This window comes from Podarcis raffonei, chromosome 10 (assembly GCF_027172205.1).
Source record: "Podarcis raffonei isolate rPodRaf1 chromosome 10, rPodRaf1.pri, whole genome shotgun sequence".
In the NCBI taxonomy this organism is placed as follows: domain Eukaryota; kingdom Metazoa; phylum Chordata; class Lepidosauria; order Squamata; family Lacertidae; genus Podarcis; species Podarcis raffonei.
This window is the reverse complement of record NC_070611.1, coordinates 77589359-77616370: the sequence shown is the minus strand read 5'-3', so window position 1 is coordinate 77616370 and position 27012 is coordinate 77589359. Positions and strand designations below refer to the sequence as shown.

General features: G+C 47.0%; 4 protein-coding genes across 6 annotated transcripts in view; 2 read left to right on the top strand and 2 right to left on the bottom strand.

The window, feature by feature from the left end:
- The window catches only part of LOC128421769 (zinc finger protein 850-like), a 54278-nt gene extending 53070 nt beyond the window's left edge, over positions 1–1208 (top strand). The window contains exon 5 of the mRNA XM_053404953.1: positions 49–1208. The gene's annotated coding sequence lies outside the window, so the exon portion shown is untranslated. The remainder of the gene's footprint in view (positions 1–48) is intronic.
- The window catches only part of LOC128421704 (zinc finger protein 271-like), a 279246-nt gene that overhangs the window by 87880 nt on the left and 164354 nt on the right, over positions 1–27012 (bottom strand). For 2 of the 3 annotated variants that reach the window (XR_008332367.1, XR_008332368.1), the window contains exons 4-5: positions 26031–26157; positions 22647–24723 (exon numbers count right to left, since the gene is read on the bottom strand). Coding sequence is in view for 1 of the 3 variants with exons in the window: in XM_053404829.1 (XP_053260804.1) it covers positions 22739–24723; positions 26031–26157 (2112 nt within the window). In the remaining 2 variants the exon portion in view is untranslated. Of the gene's footprint in view, positions 1–22546; positions 24724–26030; positions 26158–27012 lie in introns of those variants that run through there. The other variant, XM_053404829.1, reaches the window with a different exon arrangement.
- LOC128421711 (zinc finger protein 883-like) overlaps positions 1–27012 on the bottom strand; it is a 112686-nt gene that overhangs the window by 82492 nt on the left and 3182 nt on the right. The gene's annotated exons all lie outside the window — the stretch shown is intronic.
- On the top strand, positions 11069–13243 carry LOC128421732 (zinc finger protein 709-like). Its single transcript, XM_053404896.1, has 2 exons — positions 11069–12417; positions 12681–13243. Exons 1-2 carry the CDS (start codon positions 11076–11078, stop codon positions 12779–12781), a joined length of 1443 nt encoding a protein of 480 aa, XP_053260871.1. The 5' UTR covers positions 11069–11075; the 3' UTR covers positions 12782–13243.

The window sequence follows — 27012 nt, the reverse complement described above, 5'->3', positions numbered from 1 at the left end:
TTACTTACCATGGGGTCCCAGCAACCTTTTCTGCCTCTTACATGCTAGGGAAAAGAGTCCCTTTCCATTGGACGCCTGGCAGCCCAGTGCCAAATCCGGCTGCTCCATAGAGAACGGAAAGGAGCTGTAAACGCCCTTGCGCTCTTACGCGCACCAGTCACTTCCTTCCGGATCCTGGTGCTGCCGGTGCAGCTGCATTTAGGAGAAAAAGAGAAATTGGAAACCAAGCCCAAGTCCCTTGCTATCCAAAGTGGCCACTTGGACCAGCCTTGGGGCGTCTTCCTTGGGCAAAAGGAAATGTTTCAGATCTCAGGTTCCCCGACAGGGAATGAGAGCTTTGATTGGCGTTCTCCCCTTGCAGTTCATTGCCTCTCTAATTGCAGAACCCCAACTCTCCCGTTCTCCCCTCCCCCTCCTCGCTACCTCTTGCCAGGAAGGCTGGGAGTGAAGACCGTAAGCAAAAGAGACAGCAAAGGATGAGAATCTGGGTTACTGGGTGTTTCAGAGAATCCCGCCCACAATCTTCTCCATTCCTAGACTCACGTCCGCATGCGCTGCTCCTGGGCACCCCGGGGTCTTTTACTAGATTAATTTATGGCCGGCCTGGGGCTGAAAATAAACTACCAAAAAACTAAATTACTGACAAAAAGCCTCACAATGGAAGGGAAAAAAGAACTTCAAGAAAAAACAGGCCTGGAAATTAAAAATAAGGTTAACTACCTAGGGATCTGGATTTCAAATAAAAGTATAAATATATGTGAGGATGATTCTAGTAAAGTATGGAAAGAATTTTTTAAAAAAATATATGGAAACCTGGACCAAACTCCATCTCTCACTCTGGGGAAGAGTCTCGGTTGTGAAAATGAATATCCTCCCCAAAATGATTTTCTTATTCCAAACAATGCCCATTTTAGGAGGAATGAATTGTTTTAAGGAGTGGAAAAGGGAAATATCTAGATTTATATGGAGTGGAAAGAAACCGAGAATTAAACACCAGTTATTAACAGATCAAAAGGAGAGAGGTGGTTTTGCATTGCCAGATTTGGAATTCTACCATGCGGCGGCAGGATTGGTTTGGATAAAAGACTGGATTACACTAAAAGATACGGACCTATTAGACTTGGAAGGCCACGAGAATCGGTCTGGATGGCACGCTTCTTTAATATATGGAAAAGTGAAGGTCCACAGGGGATTTTTGAGCCATGTGATAAGAACATCGTGATATAAAATCTGGAATAAATATAAAGGACTACTTGAGCCAAAAATACCCTTGTGGACATCACCAAGAGAAGCCATATACTCATGTTAGAATATTTACAACTAGCAAAACATGGGAAGAGTCAGAGGAGTACTGAACCAGAAAATACTTGGAGAAGGGAGAATATTTAAGGATTATATAAGATCATATTGTACCAACCACACCATATTAGCAGAACTTGAGTGATACTTGTAAACACAACAAATACTGTTTGTGGAGTAGACGGGAACAATATTAAAGAATATGAAACTGTGTGAAAAAACAACAACGGCAGTATACACAGTACAATGAGAATGATTGGAAGACTCCTTTTGTCAGAAGTCTTTTTTATTTAATTAGGAAGATTAAGTTTTTTTATGCACGTAAATCTGCTTTTTCTTTCTTTTTCTGTATTTTCTTCTTTCCTTTTTTCTTCATTGTTTTTTCTTTAATTTTCTTTTTTTTTTGCAGTATGAGATTGTAAATTCTTTATATGTGTGTGTAATTTAAATCAATAAAGATTATTTCAAAAAAATAAATAAATTTGTGGCCGGCCTGATCAAGGGTTGCTTCCTCTGGTTAGCCCCGCTGGAACTCCAGTTCTTTCCAGACCCTGGGGTCACTAGAGGACTGGTGGCTCCTCTTAGCAAATGGCCTGGTGCACACTGGATCACCAGTCCTTCCTTGATCCCAGAATCCGGCCAACCGAAGGTCCCATCTGGGGTGCCATCTGTTGTAAACAAACCTGCCCTTCTTCCCTTATGGGGGACACAAGAGCCCTTTATAGAGTCCCTTGTTGGTTCTCCATTGGTAGGAGGAAATAACAGAGACATCCAGAGACTATTGAGAAGCAAAGCAGCTAGTAAGCCTGATCTCTATTGATCTGTTGCAACAGGGTGCTCCCCTGAGAGGGACCCTGAACCAAGGCGTGCCTGTCCTTATATAGACATTTTAAATTCCCTGCCCTGGAGCTCCAGACCACCCCTCCATACATCACAGAAGGGTGTAACCCAAGACCCCCCCCCAAACATCATACCTACATCACAAAAAAGGTGGTCTACAACAGAAATTGGAATGTTGTCATTTTTCCTGTCTGCCAGGTTATCTGATATTGCCATATCTGATTCCCTTTCCTGGTAGTCTGGCCATTCCTTTGAGATGGTGATTTCCCAATTCCTGAGACAATGGGAAGGTTCCCTCACCCCGTCCCTCCTTGCAGAGAAAACATTTGGTCAGTTTGGGAGTCAAAATGGTTTCAGGGCGGTCTTGCTGTGCTGCTCCAGACATGTGGTCCACATATCTATGTATGTGCTTGATTGGTACATTTATGAACATTTATTATTTATATAAGACCTTAATTTTTTTATTACAGGATTTATCCAGTCCAGCCTTTCGCATGATGAATTCTGCATCAACCTTAAATAAGCAGGGAGAGAATATACAGCCTTGCCTTTTCCAATTTTGAACCAATCAGTTGTTCCATATCCAGTTCTCACTGTAGCTTTTTGTCCCACATAGAGATTTCTTAGGAGACAGATGAGGTGATCAGGCACTCCCATTTATTTAAGAACTTGCCATAGTTTGCTGTGGTCGACACAGTCAAAGGCTTTTGCATAGTCAATGAAGCAGAAGTAGATGTCTTTCTGGAACTCTCTAGCTTTCTCCATAATCCAGCGCATGTTTGCAATTTGGTCTCTGGTTCCTCTGCCCCTTCGAAATCCAGCTTGCACTTCTGGGAGTTCTCGGTCCACATACTGCTTAAGCCTGCCTTGTAGCATTTTAAGCATAACCTTGCTAGCGTGTGAAATGAGTGCAATTGTGCGGTAGTTGGAGCATTCTTTGGCACTGCCCTTCTTTGGGATTGGGATTCATGTGTGGCAGGAAACACCCCCCCCCATCATTCAGTTTGTACAAACACCACACACCACACACACACACACACACACACACACACACACACGACATATGCAATGCTTCTGTTATAAATTCATAGAAAATCAGCCATACATCGGATCTGCACCGTTCCACTTTTATTTTACACCATGAGGGAAGGACTATCAAAGGGGGGGAGACTGGACACAAAGCAGCCATAACCCCCAAAGCGTAGCAACATGTCCGCAACATCCACAGATTTCTCCGTTAACACCTGTCACCCACACGGTCAATAACCCCAATTTCCCAAACCTTTTAACTGCCCTCTTCCCCAAAGAACGTAATAGTATTTACCCATCCCCCAGCTGAAAGGCTTTCCTGCCCTTCTCCCTTCAAAGTATCAGGATTCAACCCGCCATCCCGATGGATTTCTGTCTGGGGAATGCGCTGCCCTTGATGGCCTCCTGCCTCCTAAGGGATTATGGAGTCAGGGGGAGCCCTGGATCCCCTAATTGGAGAGGAGTCATTAGACATTGGAAGCAAGGAAACCGGAATTTTGGCGATTATTTGTCGTTTCTTCAGCTTTCTATATTGGATAGTCGAGGAAACAGTCCGATTCACGGTATCCGCTTCTGGCTCCAATTGTATCGGCTGCTTTTCTGAGCCTCTTGGCTGTTGTGCATGGACGGGGCCTGTGTCCACGGTCCTTGTCCTGGGCTTAGTCAGAGGCTGGGGTGGGGAGCTGGGATTTGGGGGGAGTCGTTTAGCTGCCCCCCCCGTTCCTGGTTTGAACAGCGCAAAGACCTAAAACACGGAGGGATCTAAGCTCGTGGGGTGGGGGGCGGGAGGGTGTTGCAATGCAAACCTTGTGGCCGGGACGGGACCCACTTTGGATCTCCGGGATCAGCCCCTCCCCCGCTCTCCTGATCCACTAAAGGAAAAGGGGAGGGGGGAAACCTTCCTCTCCCCCCTCAATACTTTCCCTCCCCTCCCGGCACATCCTCCTCTCACCCCGCCCCCACAAGCCCAGATCCCGCCCCCAAACGTCTCACCCCTTCCTCCTCCTCCTCCAATCCGGCTCTTCTGTCCCAGGAATGGGGTGTGTGAGCCCCCTCCCACCCTGCCTTCTTCTCCAGGACGTGGAGCTTCCACTCCGGATTGCTGCTCTGCCCCGTAGATCTAGGGGGGGCGGCTTTCGATGCTGCAGGAAAGGAAAGGAGAATCGGGAGCGAAGACAAAGAGGTAAAGGGGTCGCGGGGGGGGGGAGAGGGGAGAAAAGGACCCAGAGACCCCTCCAGCTCCCCCAAGCGCCTTCCGTGGGGCCTGGATCCCGGCACGCGGGCTGCGAAGAGGCGGAGATGGGGCGCGCACCCACGAGGACTCCCTTGGGCGCGGAGAAGCGGGCCAGGAAAGGGTTAAGGGGTGCAGGAAGCGCCTGGATAGAGACCCCCCTGTCCCTCTCCGGCTCGTCTTGGGGGGGCAATAGGGACGGAGAGATGGGGGGCGCACGGCGAGGGGTGAGCCAAGGGGGCCTCTAGGTGCAGAGGAGACTCCAGGAGAGAGGAAGGGGGCCTAGGGTGGGGAGAGGAAGAGACGAGGACCCAGAGACCCCTCCAGCTTCCCCAAGCGCCTTCCGTGGGGCCTGGATCCCGGCACGCGTGCTGCGAAGGGGGCTTTCCTCGCAGGGCGGACCCCTCGCCCGGTTTCCCCTGGCTCCGCGCGTCCCATGAAAGGGTTAAGGGGCGCGAGAGACGCCTGGATAGAGACCCCCTGTCCCTCCCTTGCTCCTGTTCTTGGGGGGGCCCTAGGATGGAGAGATGGGGGCGCAGGACGTGGGGTGAGTGGTGCCAAGGAAGCCTCTGGGTGCAGGGGAGACTCCGGGAGAAAGAGAGGGGGTCATGGAAGTGGGCGGAGAAGGGAGGGGGGCGTCCCCTAGGCAGGGAAGCGCAGCATTGGCAGGGTGGGTGGGGAGATAGGAAGACCAGTCTTTGGGGAGACATCTCCATCATGACGCCCACGATGAATCTCCGGAGGGGCCGCCTTGGTTTCTCCCTCCCGCCAAGCAATCGACACCCCCCTTCAAGGCGACCAGAGAGGGATCCCTGGAAAGTGGGGGTCCTGTTCCCCCCACCCTTCCATCCTGCAGTCTCCATCCTCTTCCCACCCCATAAGCCCCTGCCCTGTCCAGACGCAGCGATTCTGCCCAGTCCATTCCTTGGTCCCCTGGAGAGGAGAGGAAATCCCGAGAGGAAGAGGGGAGAGGAGGGGCCTTCTCGGAAGCGGCTCTTGGTTTCCGCAATCCCACCCAGGAAGCAGCCAGAAACCTTTTCCTCTCTTTCAGGCTTCCATCTTTATTGTCTTTTCCGCTGAGGATGAGGATAATGTACACCTGTCATCAGAAACAGGGGTGCAGAGTCCATGGAATGGCTCTCAGGATCGATACAGAAGTTGCACCTCAAAAGCATTTCTGTTCCTCTTATTCTTTGTAGGCAAATTCAGAGTGACTGACAAGCTGAGATACAATCCTTCAGCATCCAATGACAGTGACTGCATGAATCTTCCCAGTCAAAGGACCCATTTTCATGATAGACAGTGCCTGGGGCTGGAGGCTCTACACACCGGGTGTGCCTGTGCAGGCCAAAGACTGCCAATATTAGCACAGGTGAGGTGTGTGACATCCCCAAATTTATAGACTGTATGTGAATGAGTGTTCCTGGGTGGGATTATCGTTTATGGCAACCCTGTTATTTTCTCCACCCATGACATTTCATGAGCTGATATTGCAGTACGAATTCCAAAATAACTACAAAAAATCACAAGATAATAATAATAGTACAGTGGTACCTCAGGTTAAGAACTGAATTCGTTCTGCAGCTCCGTTCTTAATCTGAAACTGTTCTTAACTTGAAGCACCACTTTAGCTAATGGGGCCTCCTGCTGCCGCCGCGCCACCAGTGAAGTGAAGGCCCAAGACAGGTGTTGATCATCATGTGAGCTGCGCACAGGTGGGCTGAAGCGAGCTACTGCCATTCCTGTGGAGCCTCCTTTTATTGACACAAATACATTTTTGGGCTGTGACCTTTACACATCTTCCGTCCCAAAATCGTGGGGTGGTACAAAGTTATTTTGGCACCTGTTCCACAGCGTCATTTCCCCCTTGCTCAATGTATGACGAATGGAGACAAACGTCTCCTGGAAAAGGGTTACAGACAGGACACCACAAACTGCTGAGATCGCGAAAGGTCAGGCAGAGGTGGAACGATGTACAGACAGCTGTGGCTTGTCTGGCGGGGGGGTTGCCCTGCACCCCAAGGTCACGCGTGCAGGCCGACCGTGGCTGCCTGCTGGTGGGGAAGTGTGCTCCCTCCAGACCCCACTCCCCACTCCACGATATCCCTACACACCAGAGCAGGATTTCTGTTCTCATCCTGAAGCAAAGTACTTAACAAAAGGTACTATTTCTGGGTTAACAGAGTCTGTAACCTGAAGCGCCTGTAACCCGAGGTACCTCTCTAGACTTTATACTATTAGTATCTTCCCCCCAACCACTCTGGGCAGCTTACAGTACATATAGGTAAAGGTAAAGGGACCCCTGACCGGAAGGTCCAGTTGCAGCCAACTCTGGGGTTGCGGCACTCATCTCGCTTTATTGGCCGAGGGAGCCGGTGTACAGCTTCCGGGTCGTGTGGCCAGCATGACTAAGCTGCTTCTGGCGAACCAGAGCAGCGCACGGAAACACCGTCTACCTTCCTGCCGGAGTGGTACCTATTTATCTACTTGCACTTTGATGTGCTTTCGAACTGCTAGGTTGGCAGGAGCAGGGACCGAGCAATAGGAGCTCATCCTGTTGCAGGGATTCGAACCGCCGACCTTCTGATCAGCAAGTCCTAAGCTCTGGGGTTTAACCCACAACGCCACCCGCGTCCCTACAGTACATATACAAGACAGTAAAACAACCAAAAATTAAAAACCTCCTGATACAGCTGTCTTCTAAATGTCAGATAGTTGCCTGTTTCCTTGCCCTCTGAAGGGAGGGCATTCCATGGGGCAGGAGGCCCTCTGCCTGGTTCCCTGGAACTTCACTTCTAACAGCAAGGGAACCAGCAGAAGACCCTCAGAGGCGGACCTCCCTGTCCGGACTGAACGATGGGGGTGAAGATGCTCCTTCAGGTCCACAGGGCCGAGGCTGATCAGGGCTTTAGGTTGCAGGTCTTGCTCCTCCATAATGATCGATGTATAGTTAGCAGAGTAGGAGAAAACACTCAGAGGCAGAAAAATAATAATTCATCTGAGAAATTTATTACTGAAAACAGAGAAGCATAACAGGATCCAAAAAAATAGGAAAAATGTAACTCACAGTAAAACCCTGACTTAGCATACCAAAACAGCACTCAAGTAAAAAACAGCCAAGCAGAGTAGAGTAATATCAGAATAGGAAGTGGGAGCAGGCGCATTTCAATACTGTAATTTATATATAATTCAAGGTCAGAGTAACCCTGGGACTAGATAACAAGCCTCCAGGTGGACGTGCCCCACCTGCCCTTCACTTTCCTCTTCCGCACGGGCAGAATCTGCCTTCTGGACTGTGGGATTCACGGTTGTTCTCCTCCTCTCCATCCACCAGGGCTCGACTTCAGGTCCAGCAGAATTCCCCAGCCCCCCAAGGATTTGAGACCCATCAGCTTTCTTCACCTGGTTTAGCCGGCCGGTTGAAGCCGTTGCTTGAACCCCTGTTGCATGCTGACAGCTTCTGGAAGCCACAGGTGAGAGCTGAGTGCAGGGTGGGGACCAAGGGTGGAAAAATGACCCCAGGAGGTGCAGGACATGTCCCCCACCAAAGGAACTACTGCTCCCCAACACCCCATGACATCTAGATTCAGGTAGGGAGCCGTATTGGTCTGACACAGTTGAAATAAAAAATTAAAAAAATAGTCCAGTAGCACCTTAGGGACCAACTATGATTGTTCTAGATATAAGCTTTGGTCTGCATGCACACTTCTTCAGATACAGAATCATAGAATCATAGAATCATAGAATCATAGAGTTGGAAGAGACCACAAGGGCCATCGAGTCCAACCCCCTGCCAAGCAGGAAACACCATCAGAGCACTCCTGACATATGGTTGTCAAGCCTCTGCTTAAAGACCTCCAAAGAAGGAGACTCCACCACACTCCTTGGCAGCAAATTCCACTGTCGAACAGCTCTTACTGTCAGGAAGTTCTTCCTAATGTTTAGGTGGAATCTTCTTTCTTGTAGTTTGGATCCATTGCTCCGTGTCCGCTTCTCTGGAGCAGCAGAAAACAACCTTTCTCCCTCCTCTATGTGACATCCTTTTATATATTTGAACATGGCTATCATATCACCCCTTAACCTCCTCTTCTCCAGGCTAAACATGCCCAGCTCCCTTAGCCGTTCCTCATAAGGCATCGTTTCCAGGCCTTTGACCATTTTGGTTGCCCTCCTCTGGACACGTTCCAGTTTGTCAATGTCCTTCTTGAACTGTGGTGCCCAGAACTGGACACAGTACTCCAGGTGAGGTCTGACCAGAGCAGAATACAGTGGCACTATTACTTCCCTTGATCTAGATGCGATACTCCTATTGATGCAGCCCAGAATTGCATTGGCTTTTTTAGCTGCCGCGTCACACTGTTGGCTCATGTCAAGTTTGTGGTCAACCAAGACTCCTAGATCCTTTTCACATGTAGTGCTCTCAAGCCAGGTGTCACCCATCTTGTATTTGTGCCTCTCATTTTTTTTGCCCAAGTGCAATACTTTACATTTCTCCCTGTTAAAATTCATCTTGTTTGTTTTGGCCCAGTTCTCTAATCTGTCAAGGTCGTTTTGAAGTGTGTTCCTGTCCTCTGGGGTGTTAGCCACCCCTCCCAGTTTGGTGTCATCTGCAAATTTGATCAGGATGCCCTTGAGTCCATCATCCAAGTCGTTGATAAAGATGTTGAATAAGACCGGGCCCAAGACAGAACCCTGTGGCACCCCACTAGTCACTCTTCTCCAGGATGAAGAGGAACCATTGATGAGCACCCTTTGGGTTCGGTCAGTCAGCCAGTTACAAATCCACTGAGTGGTAGCATAGTCAAGACCGCATTTTACCAGCTTCTTTACAAGAATATCATGGGGCACCTTGTCAAATGCCTTGCTGAAATCAAGGTAGGCTACATCCACTGCGTTCCCTTCATCTACCAGGCTTGTAATTCTGTCAAAAAACGAGATCAGGTTAGTCTGACATGACTTATTTTTCAGAAATCCATGCTGACTATTGGTGATCACAGCATTCCTTTCCAGGTGCTCACAGACTGTTTGCTTAATGATCTGCTCCAGAATCTTCCCTGGTATTGATGTCAGACTGACTGGGCGGTAATTATTTGGGTCCTCTCTTTTCCCCTTTTTGAAAATAGGGACAACATTTGCCCTCCTCCAGTCTGCCGGGACTTCGCCTGTTCTCCAGGAATTCTCAAAGATGACTGCCAGTGGTTCTGAAATCACATCTGCCAGTTCTTTTAATACTCTTGGATGCAGTTCATCTGGCCCTGGAGACTTGAATACATCTAGACTAGCCAAGTATTCTTGTACTATCTCCTTAGTTATTCTGGGCTGTGTTTCCTCTGCTGAATCATTTGCTCCAAATTCTTCAGGTCGGGCATTGTTTTCTTTATCGGAGAAGACTGAGGCAAAGAAGGCATTGAGGAGTTCAGCCCTTTCTGTCTGTCTGTGACTGACACAGATGTCACCAGAGCCTTGTATATCGTGGGAGGGTGGGGTGGGGGTTTTTCTCAGAAAGGTACTCCTACTACCATCTCACACTACCCTTCACTATATGAAGAAGTGTGCATGCACACAAAAGCTTATACCTAGAAGAAACTTAGTTGGTCCCTAAGGTGCTACTGGACTATTTTTTTATTTTTTTACTTCTACTGTGTCTGACCAATATGTCTACCTACCATTAAGTACAGTTATCTCCTTGCCTTGAATATCCTGCTTTTCAGTGCCAGATTAGGATAGTCCTCTGTCAGAAGACAAGCAGAGGATCAGGCAGCACATCATTATTATAAGGAGCAATGGGGGTGGGTGTTTCTGCCTGGGATTCCCATGTGCCAGCTGCTTTCCTTCTGCTTCTCCTGCTCTCTCCATGCAATGTGAGGCATGTAGACAGAGGTCCATCTCCAAGAACAGGAGCTTCCCTGAGCACCCATTCAGCTGACCCCAAGCACCAAGCCTTGTCACTAGTTCTCTGACTGACCCAGACCACAGTCCCTGGAAGAGATGAAGGCCTGGGTCTCCCAAAATGGTCCATATGGACCTCCTGAGGTCAGTGGGACTGTGGAGGTGATCCATGAAGATCTAGAGGTGGAAATGGGGGCAGCCACTTGATTTGAAAGGCAGTCTCAGAGGACAACGGTATTACAAGATCATGCTGTGTTATTAAAGATTATTGAGGATTATGAAAGGTTGCTGATGCATTGCTACCATTTGACACCTTACCATTTTCATTTCCTAAAAATTGGGAACATGGGGAGGACATGGGAGAATGTAGGAGATGTTGAAATAAGAGAAGGTGCTAATGGCGGTTGATGTGCCCCTTTTCCCCTGTGTTCTCTTTCCTGAAACCCAAACAGGATTTCCTTTCTTCCCACTCTGAAAAAGGTGATGGAGAAGACAGAATTGCAGGGGACAGGGCACCGTTCGTTTCATTAGGAATAGCCATTAAAATGTGTGAAATGTGGAATATGCTTCACTGAATAAGAACATAGTTCACATCAACGAACACAAAAAAGAAAGAACCCATTTAAAGGTATGGAGTGCAGAAAGAGCTTCTTTTTCAATGCAAAACTTAGAACACACCAGTGGACTCACAGAGAGAGAAAACGTTTTAAGTGCAGGGAGTGTGGGAAGAACTTCAGTCAGAGTGGAAACCTTAAATTGCACAAAGGGTGTGAAACCATATAAATGTATGGAGTGTGAAAAGAGCTTCAGTCAGAATGCAGACCTTAAAAAACATCAACGGATCCACACAGGGGAGAAACCATTTAAATGCATGGAGTGTGGAAAGAGCTTTAGTGATAGTGGAAGCCTTAGAAGACATCAACGGACTCACACAGGGGAGAAACCATATAAATGTATCGAGTGTCGAAAGAGCTTTAGTGATAATGGAAACTTTAGAAGACATCAGCGGACTCACACAGGGGAGAAACCATTTCAATGTATGGAGTGTGAGAAGAGTTTTAGTAATAGTGGATGCCTTAGGAAACATCAACGGACTCACACAAGGGAGAAACCATTTAAATGCATGGAGTGTGAAAAGAGCTTTAGTTATAGTGGAAGCCTTAGACAACATCAATGGACTCACACAGGTGAGAAACTGTTTCAGTGTACGGAGTGTGAAAAGAGTTTTAGTGGTAGTGGAAGCCTTAGAACACATCAACAGACTCACACAGGGGTGAAACCATATAAATGTATGGAGTGTGAAAAGAGCTTCAGTCAGAATGCAGACCTTAAAAAACATCAACGGATTCACACAGGGGAGAAACCATTTAAATGCATGGAGTGTGGAAAGAGCTTTAGTGATAGTGGAAGCCTTAGAAGACATCAACGGACTCACACAGGGGAGAAACCATATAAATGTATCGAGTGTGGAAAGAGCTTTAGTGATAATGGAAACTTTAGAAAACATCAGCAGACTCACACAGGGGAGAAACCATTTCAATGTATGGAGTGTGAGAAGAGTTTTAGTAATAGTGGATACCTTAGGAAACATCAACGGACTCACACAAGGGAGAAACCATTTAAATGCATGGAGTGTGAAAAGAGCTTTAGTTATAGTGGAAGCCTTAGACAACATCAACGGACTCACACAGGTGAGAAACCGTTTCAGTGTACGGAGTGTGAAAAGAGTTTTAGTGGTAGTGGAAGCCTTAGAAGACGTCAACAGACTCACACAGGGGTGATACCATATAAATGTATGGAGTGTGAAAAGAGCTTTAGTTATAGTGGAAGCCTTAGACAACATCAACGGATTCACACAGGGGAGAAACCGTTTAAATGCATGGAGTGTGGAAAGAGCTTTAATGATAGTGGAAGCCTTAGGAAACATCAACGGACTCACACAGGGGAGAAACCATATAAATGTATCGAGTGTGGAAAGAGCTTTAGTGATAATGGAAACTTTAGAAAACATCAGCGGACTCACACAGGGGAGAAACCATTTCAATGTATGGAGTGTGAGAAGAGTTTTAGTCGGAGTGGACAGTTCAATATCCATCAACGGACTCACACAGGGGAGAAACCATTTAAATGTATGGAGTGCGGAAAGACCTTTGGTGATAATGGAAAGCTTAGAACACATCAACAGACACACACAGGGGAGAAACCATTTCAATGTATGGAGTGTGAAAAGAGTTTTAGTAATAGTGGATGTCTTAGGAAACATCAACAGACTCACAGACTCAACAGACTCACACAGGGGAGAAAGCATTTTAATGTATGGAGTACAGTAAATCACTCAGAGTAGAAATCTTAGAAAACATCAGCAGATACACAGGGGAGAAACCATTTAAAGGTATGGACTGTGGAAGGAGCTTCAGTCAGAGTGGAACCCTTGATTTTTGTCAACAAACTCACACAAAAGACAAACCATATAAATATCAGGAAAGTAGATAGAGGTTCACTCTTAGTGGAAGTTCAAAATCAACAGACTTATGGACAGGAAGAACTTTAAGAGTTGAAATCCTTCAAGCCATCAACAAACTCAGAGAGGAGAAGCAGTTTAAATGAAAAGACTGCAAAAAGTCCTTTATTTATAATGGAGTCTTTAAGGAACATCCAGGGACTCTCACATGGGAGAACCCATTTAGATGTATGGAGTGTGGGACGTCTTCCTCTCAGAGTCCACTCTGAGCAATGAACTCAGTAGGAAATCATTCCTAAAAGCATGAGGTATATGTGAAGTTCTGGTGTTTGCATGTAAAACTTTATAATAATGAAATAAGGCAACACCTCACAATTGTGAGTATAATTTTAGATGAAAGTACCTTTGGTTTTTGCACCAAACTCCGTCCCCCCCCCCCACCGCATGATCTCCAAGCACTGCTTCTTCACCAGAACTACTTTGCTGCCTCCTACCCTGCACGTTCTGAAGAAACTTGAAATACTGAAATTGAATGGGAGATTTCCCCCCAAGCCTAATTTCAAGAGAGAGAAGGAGGGGTGCAGGTACTAGGGAAGTCTCCTGGGGGCCCCACGTTCACTCATGTACCCCGGGACAATTTACTGCCATCAGCAAACTTTGCCCCTCCCTGCTCCCTCCTAAGTCTAGATCATTTATGAACAAGTTGAAAAGCCGCAGGTCCCAATACTGATCTTGAGGGGACTCCGCTTTCTGCTTCTCTCCATTCAGAGACTGTCCGTTTACTCTCTTGGTGCTTCAGAAGGAGGGCTGCCTCAGACAGAGGGGGCACATTTCTTCTAGGGGCGCATTTCTGGGGTCCCCACGGTGCCCCCCAGCCTGGCTCCACTTGGCCAGGGCAGCTGCATTTTGTTTCGCTGCAAGTGAGGCTGCCCCCTGCAACTTGGGGTCTTAAAGGAACTTCATGGGGGGGGGGAATCAGCGAGAAGGAGCTTCTGGATCCTGTGCAGCCCCCTCCCCGCCTGCTCCCTTCAGGGTTCCTGAGCCCCTCCCTTTTTCATTTCAAGGATTGGGGGTCCTGCACAGCCCTCAGGGCACCTAAGCATCGGGGGGGGAGCTATTTTGTTTGCTGAGGGCAGGAGTCACAATCCTGGCACACTGCAGGATGTCTGGGTTTTAGGTATGGGGGTGAGGCTCAGGTGGAAAAGAGCTGATAGGGGAAATATCCTGGGATGTGGATTTTATTTTTTTTTAATCATTTTTATTGATTTTTCAAAAAAAAACCTGAGTGCTCGCTGGAAGGACAGATCGTGAAGCTGAGGCTCCAAGACTTTGGCCACCTCATGAGAAGAGAAGACTCCCTGGAAAAGACCCTGATGTTGGGAAAGATGGAGGGCACAAGGAGAAGGGGACGACGGAGGACGAGATGGTGGAACAGTGTTCTCGAAGCTACCAGCGTGAGTTTGACCAAACTGCGGGAGGCAGTGGAAGACAGGAGTGCCTGGCGTGCTCTGGTCCAGGGGGTCACAAACAGTCAGACACGACTAAACGACTAAACAACAAATATCGAGATGTGGAAAAATGGAAACAAAATGTGGGAAACATGGAAACAACAAGGAGAAGCAGGACTAAGATGTGGAGATCTGCTCCAGAGATCCAGGCCGTGGGGAGGCTCAAGAAATTAATGGATACAATTTGGACTATAATTTGATCTTTTTTATTCTGGTTTTTTATTTTTTAATTGAAGTATTATGATTGGGTATTTAATTGGGGTGTGGGTATTTAATTGAGGCGAACCAAAGGGGTGGCGGTGGGGACAGGCCGCCCCAGTGCCCACGCCTTTACCACCTCGCTCTCGGCTGGAGGAGGCAGGCAGGGAAGAGGACGGGGCGGAACGGAGGCAGGCAAGCCAACAAGTGAGGGGGCAGAGTTGGCTGCTGGGGGGGGGGGGGATGCACTTGAGCTGCTGCCTCTTGAGTTGCTCTGTCTGTCAGGTTGCCCTCCTGTGCCCCCCCCCCAAGCAGGGCTCCTGTGCCTTGTTTGTTGTAATTGAAAGCAGGAGCTGAAGATTTAGCAAGCGGTAAACGATAAGATGAATTAAGAAACTCCTAGAAGTAACAGATGAGGCTAAGAGATAGAGAAAGATCAATAATAATGATTATTATGGATTACAATTGGAAGTAAGGATAAGAAGTTTGTAATGAAAGAGGATATTGATGCTAAATATGTGTTATGATGGGAACTGCTAAATATGTGTTATGATGAAATTCAGATTGGAAGGTGTCGAGGAAGTCTTCTAGCAATGTAAATATACCAGGGAATAAGAAGAAGAAAAATTCTTCTTTTATCTTTTGCATTTTTATTGTTGTTCAGTTTTTATGTTGTGTTAAATGTAATGTTCTTTTCTGTGTTTATGTTTATGTATTATAAGAGCCTGGCGTGCTCTGGTCCATGGAGTCACGAAGAGTCGGACAGGACTAAACGACTAAACAACAACAAAATTACAAGAGAAAACCAATAAATATTTTTTTGGGGCGGGGGGAACCAGCACCTTCTAGCTTCGTCAGGGCAAGCATATAGTTAGGTGGGCGTGAGCTCCGTCTTCCTTGAGGCAAGTGTTCTTTGTGGCAGCTTTGCTTCATGAGAAGTCAAGCAGCAATTTGGAGCTCAATACGCCAAGGAGCAAACCAAAATTCTTGGCGTCCTTAGTTTAGGGTTAAACTACTGAAGACCCTGCAATAAAACCCTGCATATGTTTGCCCAGAAATATGCCAGATGGACGCTAGTGTAACTTTCCCCCCGCAAGTGTGCTTAGTGAACTCTGCAGTTCTGCAGCCGAATCCCAACGCATAAATAATGTTGCAGTCCTGACCCCTGACTCCACTTCTCTGGGTGTGTTTTGCACAGGACTGAGCAGACGAGGGGAAGATGGCACTCCAAGTGTACCTAGGATTGACCCTTAAACATCTTCCATCCTGTTCTCTGTCATCTTTCTACTTTCCCTTTAAATGCTGACAGTTATCTGGTATGGATAAAAGAGAACATGTTCCCGACAAGTGTGTGCGCATAAGTGCATGCGTAGGCTGGAATTTGAACTGCTGAGGCTGGGAGGTTTGCAAAAGAAAGCAAGGTGCAGGATGTCCAGTGGTAGCTGGCCAAGGGGATTGCTTGCATCTGAGACAGGAGACTGCTTGGGCATGAAGGTATCGCTGGACATGACTTTATAAGGGGATGTGAAATTCTGTGAAGAAGCTCGCTGATACAATTCATGAGAAGAAACCAACTTCGTATGAAACGTGAATAGGGCGCTGTCTTTGCTCTGTAATCTTTTGACTCAGGCATGGTTCCACGCCACTCCCCCCAAAAAAACAATGATTTCTTTCTGAGGTCTCAGCTGATCCCAACTGGAGATGGGAATGTTGTGTGAGATGCACATGAAGAAGTTTCTCTGGTGATGCTTCAATCTAAGGGGTTTTGTTTTTCAAGCTCAGAATCTTAACTACTGAGCCTTGGAAGAAGTACGCTTGCAAATGATTATTGGGTAGTGAAGGTGTGGGGTGTAAAATTGCAGTCAAATGCAACATTCCTGCAATGCACATGCTGGGGAATGCTTGTGTCACTCAGGAGAAGACTTGCTAGTTCCTCCTGAGCTGGGACAGACTTCCTCTGCATGGCACTTTGTGGGAGTCATAAAGCCCTAGCAAAGGTTTGTAGCGCCACCTGGTGCCTTGCTGACCTCGGTGACCAGCATGTCCGTGCTTTACAATGTATTAGAATTGTATTGACCTTAAATGGAGTTGTGTTTCCTCTGGGCAGTGATGACCCTATATGGTGTGGGTGGGTTTAAGCCTTGGCCGGATGAAGTAACACGAGACACTGGAATGCAGCCATGCGGCTGGAGAGAACAAAGGATAATAAAACGGACCGGAGAGGGAGAAGATGTCTGAAATGAGCTGCCCTCCGTCCATGGAAATATCGCTGGCTCTCTGTGTCTTTATTTTATGCTAAATAAGCGCCATTTGTAACGGCTGGCTCCGACAGCACTTCATGTAGGTGTGGCCTGTTCTTGGACAGAGGAGCACACGGCCTCCATGTCCTGCTCTTCTTCTTCTCCTTTTTGTGTTCCTACAAGTTAGGAAGAAGTGACTGCTCAGTTGCAGTCACTTGAGATTATTTCCCTTATGGGATAGTTCATGTCGATATATAGAGTTATGTAACTTAAGTCTGCCTTCAGGGATCTTATTGTGAACTGGATGATTGTAAGTAAACTAGTTTTATGTTAACTTTAATCAGATAGTCGTGTCTATTCTTTTAGGAGGGATAGAAAAAGGGATCTTACCAGGAATCCTAAATAGTGAGGCTCAGACGAGCCTGCAACTAGCTAACTGCTGTGTAATTTGAAAGAGGGATTGTTTAACAACTCTGCTAAGTTATAGAACTTGCCAACGCAAGTTAGGAAGGATATCATAAAGCAATATATCCTCTCCTGCCTCCCTAAACATTCCCACAGAAAGAGCCTGGGGTAGGATGTCCCCTCCCTTGGAGCGAGCGACCAGCAGGGATGCCTCTGAGCTGCCTCCGTGTGTTATGCTCAGCCCACGGTTCCCCATACAGACATCTCTGGCAATGGTTGCTGACGAGGGCTTACTGCCCATGCTGCCTTGTTTTGAATAGGATGGGGGGCAGTCCTCTGACAACTCACAGAGCTGTTTTCAGGATCTGGAGGGCAAGGAATGATGTAGTGTAACAGTCAAAGTGTGAGATGTGAGTCAAACTCCTCTTCCTGCAAACTCAACTCTTCGTATGCATGGGGATTATAACACTGGACAGCCTTGCAGGGCCGTTGTTTAGATTACTGAGATAATATGTGTTATATTTTGTAATGCTTTAAATGTGCTACATAAATGCTAAAGTATTCTTAAGTAAAGCTGAGTATTGGTTGGTGCAGAGTGAAAGATGTTGAATTCAAGCCAATAAAAACCAAAAGCCAGCGAAGTTCAGAGGAATTGGCCACCCTCCAGGTGCCCGGCTTGAATCCTTGTTGACCTCCTGTCTGCGACTCCCGGCAAGACCAGGGGAGGTCTCCAATCGGCAATTCTTCCCAACGTGAAGAAGAACACACCATTCCTCCCCCTCCCACTGCCAGGGAGGGGAAAGAGACAGACAGAAATATATTTACATGCTTTTATTCCTGTCTTTCCAGCAGTACAGAGAAATCATGTCTGTACTCTCTCATCCCAACTGCAGAGAGAGAATAACTCCACCCATGTACTTCCAGTACAGGGTCATGTGCCACTCTGAGCTAACATCCAGCGCTCAGTGCACTGAATAGACCGTCCCTGGTTCCCACGGTACAGTCCCATAACATCAACATCCTGTTTTGCATCCCAGCCACCTGGAGCTCGCTTCTGCATTGCTCCTTTTTTGTAACATCCTCCCCCAAAAGAATCAATGCGTGTTGCGGCAAGCAAAGCGTGATCCAGAGAAGAAAACAAACAGTTGTTATACACATAACATTCCCCTGTTGTTTCAGTTCCACCCTTGGAACTCCCCGCCACTGGTTTCCCCAGTGTACCTCTCTGGTTGTCTGGCTTCCAAGGAATGAGTGCATCTGCATTACCCTGGCTAGCAACTCTCTGTTGTGTCTTTGTCTCTGACTTAGACACAGCTCCAACCTGTCCTCGGTTGTGTACAACAGCAACACATGCAACAGCTAGGTTAGCAAACTCTTTTGAGTACCTCTTGGGAGGTGCACCCTTTGTAACTCTCTCAGACCTACGTATGAGGTGCTGATCTTCTCTGCTCACTGGACTCACTGGACTCTTTGGAGAACCAGTTCCAATAGTAAACAGTGGTTCTTCCTTCACCTGTGAAGGCCTATCCATTGTGTGAGATTTCTTCTCAATGACTGTGACAACTGAGCTCTCCGAGCTATCACTGTCACTCTCAGTACCACTGTACTCTGTAAAATCATCATCATCATCTGAATCGTCCTCTGTGGGAAATGTGTGTACTATCACTCTCTCCTGTTCAGGAGCACTCTCTAGAAATTTTGTGAGAATCACCTGACCAGATTCAGACAAAATTACTCTGTAGAGACCCTTTTCATACCCCACAAAAATGCCTCTGGCATTCTTTACTCCACCTGGAGCTTCTGTCCTCACATGAGACCCAAAAACCTTGAAATGGGCAACAGAAGGTTTTCTATGGAACAGTTTCTCAAAAGGAGAACTTCCCAACTCTTTTGAAACCTTCTTTGCAATCTGCGAAACACTCAGCAGATTGAACTTCAGTTCAGGAACCAAGTAAACATTGTTTATAGTCAAGTCAGGCAGAGCCAATAGAAGAAGACGAAATCCAACGAGTAATAAAAGAATCAAAAACCCAGGACAAGGATGGATTTTCGGCAAAATATTATCCAAAAACTAAATCGAACCCTGATTGCACCCTTGAAAGAAGTACTGAACAGCATTTTAAGGAGGGGAGAAGTACCTGGCAGGTCAGGCTCAGAGGGAGGAGAGGAGGGGGCCAGGAGACCCAGAGGAGGCCGGCTGCTGAAGCATCCAGGGAGACTCCCCTTCCTGCTGCGACCAGCTCCCCTCTCCCCTGGTCTCCTAGAGCACACAGGGAAACCCGGTTCAGACCCCATGAGCCTGTACATATTAAGGGGGGGGGTTGTCCCAACATGCATCACTTTGATCTCATTGACAATGAACTGTAATTACTGCCCATCCACCCCGTTTGGAGAGCTCTTTTTGGAGCTCCTTGCAATCTCTCTTTGTTTGAACTGTGGGGTGTGAAACACAGAGCAGTCAAATACAACATTCCTAGAGTGGGCATAAAAGGGGATGTCTGGACCAGCCAGTCAGAACATCCTGTTTCCTCCTGGGCTGGGACAAACTTCCTCTACATGTGACCAGAGGTGGGTGTGACCTCACCTGTGCAGGTAACAACATAGCACAGGGGAGGCAGCCATCTCTCTCTCTCTCTCTCTCTCTCTCTCTCTCTCTCTGACTCCATTCCTCGAAGAAGCAACATCTCCTTAGCATGAGATGCTCTCTTGGCTTCAAGAGAGGACAAAGGAACTATTTCCTTATGGGATAGATTCCAGGTGTATATATTTTGTAACCTAAGTCTGCCTTCTGGGATCCTTCTGTGATCAGAATGTGAGTAAACTCTTTTATATACTTTTATTTTTTAAAAAATATTTTTATTAGCAATTCAACAACTTATCCAAACATATCATATTCATTATTTACCGCCTTTCCCCCCTCAACCCCCCCTCCCCTCCCCCAAAGACTTCCCTCAGCTCACCTTCCAATTATCAGCACAGGTTCTAATAAGTGTCCACCCACCATGAGGCAGAATTTCATTAGTGCCCCACAAGCTTCCTGCGCTTTAAGTTTTGCAGCCTCCAGGTGCCCCTTCCAGAAAAGTGTCTCAGTGAAAGGGACTCCCAGGGATCCGAAGGAGTGTATTGAACCAGGTTATTCATTGCTCCAAACTTTGGACTTCTGTCTGTCCGCTGGGAGAGGCTGGCCTGCCCCTTTTTCAGGGCAACTTCCTTCCCTCTGCTCCAGTATGAGGGCAGCATACATAGCTCACAGCCCCCTCTTAAATCCCGTCAACTATTAAAAAAGCAACCGCTATCAAATACTTGACAATCCTAGACAGCATCTTAAAAAGCAGAGACCTCACCTTGCCAACAAAGGTCCGCATAGTTAAAGCCATGGTTTTCCCAGTAGTGATGTATGGAAGTGAGAGCTGGACCACAAAGAAGGCTGATCGCCGAAGAATGGATGCTTTGAATTATGGTGCTGGAGGAGACTCTTGAGAGTCCCATGGACTGCAAGAAGATCAAACCTCTCCATTCTGAAGGAAATCAGCCCTGAGTGCTCACTGGAAGGACAGATCGTGGAGCTGAGGCTCCAAGACTTTGGCCACCTCATGAGAAGAGAAGACTCCCTGGAAAAGACCCTGATGTTGGGAAAGATGGAGGGCACAAGGAGAAGGGAATGACAGAGGCAAGATGGTTGGACAGTGTTCTCGAAGCTACCAGCATGAATTTGACCAAACTGCGGGAGGCAGTGGAAGACAGGAGTGCCTGGCGTGCTCTGGCCCAGGGGGTCACGAAGAGGCGGACACAGCTAAATGACTAAACAACAACATCAAGTACTTTAAAAATCAGCACCTAGACTGTTTCAGTAAATGCCTGGGGACCTAAAACAGATGTGAATGGGCAGCGCAAATCAGAGCGCATTGTGTGTGTGCAACTTGCAAGAGGGCAGAGGGACAGAGTCTCTGTTTCACGCCCCTCTCTGCTCTCCTCCTCCTCTCTTTGACTTCCCACATTTATGTGGAAATGCTACAGGTCCACCTCATAGGGAGGTTGAAAAGACAGCAGAGTTGGTTTTTATGAAGCACTTTGAACTCTCCGGGTGTCCTCTAGTTTATCTCCCCATGTTGAGCCCCCACCGCCTTTGCTCAGAGGGGCTCTGGCCCTGCCCACCCATCCCTGGGCCACCTTCCCGTTTCATTCAAGGTGCACGGCTAGGAGATGGATCTTCCGCCAAACTCCCCTTTATTCCTGTTGCCACCACAGAGAACTCTTCAACACTTCACCCCAAACATAACAAAGAAGGAAGTGTGCATCGATTCATTAAACTGATTTATTTAAAAAATAGACATAAACATGTGGTTTCAAATGTTCTCATTTCTTTTCTTTTGAAATTTTGCTACAGCTGCAACAACGGGGATTATAATGCTGTTTCTCTACTGCAGGTCTAACCAACCCTGCTCCACAATTGCCACCACTGTCCCATTCCATTCCACCCTCCAATGGTGGCAGCCAACCATCTTGGCTGCAAGTCCCAGAAGACGGGCTCTCTCCTTAGAGACCTTTTCCACCTAGCCTGGGAGGGCAGAGCCTGGATTGACTCCAGCTGCAAAAGCTGAGGCTGCTGAACAGACTCTTGAATTTGGGGTTTTTTTTCGGGGGTTGCTGCTGTTGGTATTTTGTTTTTATATTTTAGATCTTGTGATTTATGTGGAAATTGTTCAGTTCAATTGCTCGATCCCAGCATTCCAAACTCCAAACTACCCCTATCACCATCTAGCATTTCCTAAAATTTACTCTTCTACTGTAATTAAATAATTACCATTATTATATTAATGTCATTGATACATGCGTATAAAACTTTAAATACAAACACCAAGACATTGCACTGAAACTTTCGGTAAATGCGCATGCATGCACTTTCCAAGAGTCTCATTTGAGAGTCAGTGGGGTGCAGTGCTTAAGAGTTTTGGACTAGGAACTGGGAGACCTGGGTTCCAATCTCCACTCAGTCACTGGGTGATGGCTTCACAGCCCAACCTACCTCACAGGGTTGTTGTCAGGATTAAACGATGAGGGGGAGAATGACTTAAGACCACACTGAGCTTCTTGAAGAAACAGGTGGTATAGAAAGGCATCCAATAAATTTCGCTAAGAAGAAAGGTAAGATTCTGCTCTTAGGCAAGACGAATCAGCTGCACAAATATAAGATGGGACATACCAGGCTTGTCAGTAGTACATATGGAAAAGACCTGGGGTCTTAGTGGACCACAAGACTAACATGAGTCAACATCAGCGAAATAGGCTGCGTCCAAAGAAGTCAAGTGTCCAGATCAAGAGAAGTAACAGCCCCACTTTCTTCTGCCTTGTTCAGACCACACCTGGAGTCCTGTGTCCAGTTCTGGGTGCCCCAATTTAAGAAGGATTTTGACAAGCTGGAAGGTGTGCAGAGGGGGGTGAGCAGGACAATTAAGCGTTGGGAAACCAAGCCTTCTGAGGAACAGGAAGGGCTGTCACGTGGAAGCTTGAACAAGCTTGTTTTCACCGGCTCTGGAGGCTGGCACACAAATCAATGGCTTCAAATTAGAGATGCCCTTGGAAGGTTGTGGACTCTCCTTCCTTGGAGGTTTGTAAGGAGACGTTTGAAGGCAATATGTCATGGAAGCTTTAGTTGAGAGTCCTGCAGTGGACTAGACGACCCAGAAGTCTCCTGCAGGTCTAAAATTCTATGATTCTCCCCTGTATGAACTCTTTGATGGGCCATGAGGTTGGTCCTCTTACTGAAGCTCTTTCCACATTCCAAGCACTGATATGGTTTCTCCCCTGTGTGAATTCTTTGGTGGGAAGTGAGGTTGTCCTTCCGGGTGAAGCTCTTCCCACATTCCAAGCACTGATAGGGTTTCTCCCCAGTGTGGATTCTTTGATGGGCCATGAGGTTGGTCCTCTTACTGAAGCTCTTTCCACATTCCAAGCACTGATATGGTTTCTCTCCTGTGTGAATTCTTTCGTGGCAAGTTAGATTGGCCCTTTGGCTGAAACTCTTTCCACAATCCAAGCATTGATAGGGTTTCTCACCATTGTGAGTTCGTCCATGGGCCATGAGCTTGGTCCTCTTACCAAAGCCCTTTCCACATTCCAAGCACTGATAAGGTTTCTCACCACTGTGAATTCTTTTATGGGAAGGGAGACTTTGCTTATGACTGAAGCTCTTTCCACATTCCAAGCACTGATATGGTTTCTCTCCTGTGTGAATTCTTTGGTGGGAAGTGAGACTTTGCTTCTGGGTGAAGCTCTTTCCACAATTCACACATTGATAGGGTTTCTCCCCAATATGAATTTTTTGGTGGGAAGTAAGACCAGCGCTCACAGTGAAGCTCTTCCCACATTCCAAGCACTGATATGGTTTCTCATCACTGTGAATTCTTTGGTGGGAAGTGAGACTTTGCTTCTGGGTGAAGCTCTTTCCACAATTCACACATTGATAGGGTTTCTCCCCAATATGAATTTTTTGGTGGGAAGTAAGACCAGCGCTCACAGTGAAGCTCTTCCCACATTCCAAGCACTGATATGGTTTCTCCCCTTTGTGAATTCTTTGGTGAGAAGTGAGATCGGCTCTCTGTAGGAAACTCTTTCCACAATCCAAGCATCGATAGGGTTTCTTCCTGGTATGAATGCTTTGATGGGTAGTGAGATGGGCCCTGAGACTGAAGTTCTTTCCACATTCCAAGCACTGATAGGGTTTTTCACCTGTGTGAATTCTTTGGTGGGAACTGAGATTGGCTCTCTGGGAGAAACTCTTTCCACATTCCGAGCACTGATAGGGTTTCTCACCACTGTGAATTCTTTGGTGGGAAGGGAGACTTTGCTTATGACTGAAGCTCTTCCCACATTCCATGCATTGATAAGGTTTTTCACCACTGTGAATTCTTTGATGGGAAGTGAGACTTGCCTTTTGGGTGAAGCCCTTTCCACAATTCACACACTGATATGGTTTCTCCCCGGTATGAATTCTTTGGTGGGAAGTGAGATGGGAGCTCACAGTGAAACTCTTCCCACATACTGAGCACTGATAGGGTTTCTCACCACTGTGAATTCTTTGATGGACCGTGAGAGTCGTCCTGTGATTGAAGCTCCGCCCACATTCCGAGCACTGATAGGGTTTCTCACCTGTATGAATTATTTGATGGGCTGTGAGATGGGTTCTCTGACTGAAGCTCTTTCCACGCTCTCGGCATTCAAATGGCTTCTCCCTCCTGTGAATTCTCTGGTGTTTACAGAAGGTTTTGCTTGTATTAAAGCTTTTCCTACATTCCAAGCACTGATAGGGTTTCTTGCCTGTATGAATTATTTCATGCGAAATGAGATGTGCACTCTTACTGAAGCTCTTTCCACATTCCAAGCATTTCAGTGGGTCTTCCCCTGTGGGAATTATTTCTTGTGAAGTGAGGCTTTCATTCCAACAGAAAGTTTTCCCCCATTCAGAGAACTGAGAGGGTTTCTTCCCAATAGCATTTCTTTGGTGGGTACTCGAATGGGAGCTGTGACTGAAGCTCTCTCCACACTCCAAGAGTGGCAATGGCTTCTCCACTGTGTGGATTCTGTCATGGGCATCCTCGCTCTCAATTTCCAAATCATCACCACCTGCAATGAAGAAATGGATTAGAGCTGCAGGAAGAAGTGGAGTGCCACTGTATTGAATATTGATCACTAACCCTTGTGATAGAGGAAGAATTCCATGCATCAACATTGCTGACCACACACTAGAGGTGGTCAGTGTTAGAAACAGAGATAGGACAGCTAGAACATAAAGAGGACCTTAAACCTAGGTTATGGGCTCAAAAATGGAATGTCCATATACACACTCTTATGACAAAAATACAAAGCTGAAAAGGAATGAACAGCAGCTAAAATAATATGTTCATTTTTCACATGGTCTAGTCCTTCCCCTGCCCACCCCTCTGAGTTTTTAAGAAGGTCTCTCCTTCAGTCTTCAGAGAGTAGCTGGAACTGGGGAGGCAGAAAAAGGTCCTCCTTTCCTTCCACTCTGCAGTTTTAATCCGAAATCTTAGGTTGTGCGATCAGAGCTCGGAAACTGCTCGTGTCTATGACATTCCCTGTTGCAAAATGCGCCTAGCACCATGCGAGTTTCAGACACTGGAGGTGGTGGATGATTGTGTCTACCTAAGAAACCAACAACCTCTTCATTGATGCTGACCTGGACAAGTGTACTGGCGAGGCAGTTCCGGCAACGGCTCACCTCTCCAAAAGAGTACAGTGGTACCTCTGGTTAAGAACTTAATTCGTTCTGGGGGTCTGTTCTTAACCTGAAACTGTTCTTAACCTGAGGTATCACTTTAGCTAATGAGGCCTCCCGTTGACGCCGTGCCGCTGCTGCATGATTTCTGTTCTCATCCTGAAGCAAAGTTCTTAACCCGAGGTACTATTTCTGGGTCAGCGTAGTCTGTAACCTGAAGCGTCTGTAACCTGAAGCGTCTGGAACCCAAGGGACCACTGTATGGGAGAATGGGATGCTAACCATTCAATACCAAGATGAAGGTCTACTAGGACTGCGTGTTGAGCAAGCTGCTTTGTGAAGTGAATTGTGAACAATTACAACCATCAGCAAAACCCCTCAATGCCTTCCACAAGCTCTGTGTCAGGAAGATTTTGGGCAATACAAGGCAGGACAGTGTCAAACAAAGATGTGCTTTCCTAACCTCAAATTCCCAGCATGTTCCCATTCCATTCTCAGCAAGGTCTATGCTGGCTTGATCATGTCCAAGGTCAAAACAGTCGATAGACCTCCATTTAAGGTGAGTTTAAGGGGTATTATAATCCCAGGTGCTGCAAGTGGCCCTGTAGAGCTCCCTCAAAACCAGGGAGGCTTATCACAGAGAGAGATGCATGGAATTTCTGAAGAGATATTATGATGCACAAGGGAGCCTTACTGAGAGAGGCCACGATCCCACAATTCTCCTCCATGACTTCCTTATGCAGAGCTCTCTGGTCAGGATCCAGCAACGCCCATTCCTCATCTGTGAAATGAACAGCGACATCTTCAAACCACACTGGACCCTAAGAGAGAAAGGGAAAGATCCTCTTTAGACAGCACTAAGGTTGTCTGCTACACATTGCTCTGTTTCTTTCTGCTCATTAAATGGTGTTTTGTTTCAATGGGATCGTCCTGCTGCACGTTTTAATTGTGGGTGCTGCTTTTAATGTCTTAGTGGAATTCTTTTCTTGTGTGATTTAGTGATGGACATTAATCTTAGTGTAAATGGGTAGAACTCTACATTGTGTTCTTAAAATCCTTCTGTCTGTGCCAGATGGAAGGATCCCCTCTCAGCTCCCCATGTTCTGTTCTTGGGGGGGTGGGGGAGACCCTTCTGATGCCCTAAAAGACAACTTCAAGAAGTGCATGGGGGGAGGAGAAGGGGGGGAAAGCCCCATTGTGCAACTGATGTGACAGGATAGGTGAATCCTGCGAACTGTTTTTTAGGCCTGGTGAACTAACTACTTAGAAGCCTATTTTAGCATTCAATGATAACTCTAGAAATAAAATGACAATGACTTATGAATGATCTTATTGACCTTCAGAAGGTGAGTTAAGGCAAGGTGGCTGTTCCTTATTCTCAGCCCATTAAGCTTCTCGAATGGCATTCCCAGCCTCTTGGCTTCTGTCCAAGCTGCCCTTGACAAAGATGCCTTAAGAGAAGCTTGGACAGAAGCCAAGAGGAGGAGAGAGATTCCTTGGGGGCCAGAGGCACCCTGGCTGCCCCACCCCTCAGCCCCCTTCCCCACAGGGCCCCCTCCCTCTACCTGAGCTGCTTCCACAGCCGTTGTTTCTCCTTAACCACCAGTAATAGATGGAAGAGGAGGTCTTGCTGGCATCATCTGGTCACCTGCAAGAGACAGAGGTAAGTGGGAAGC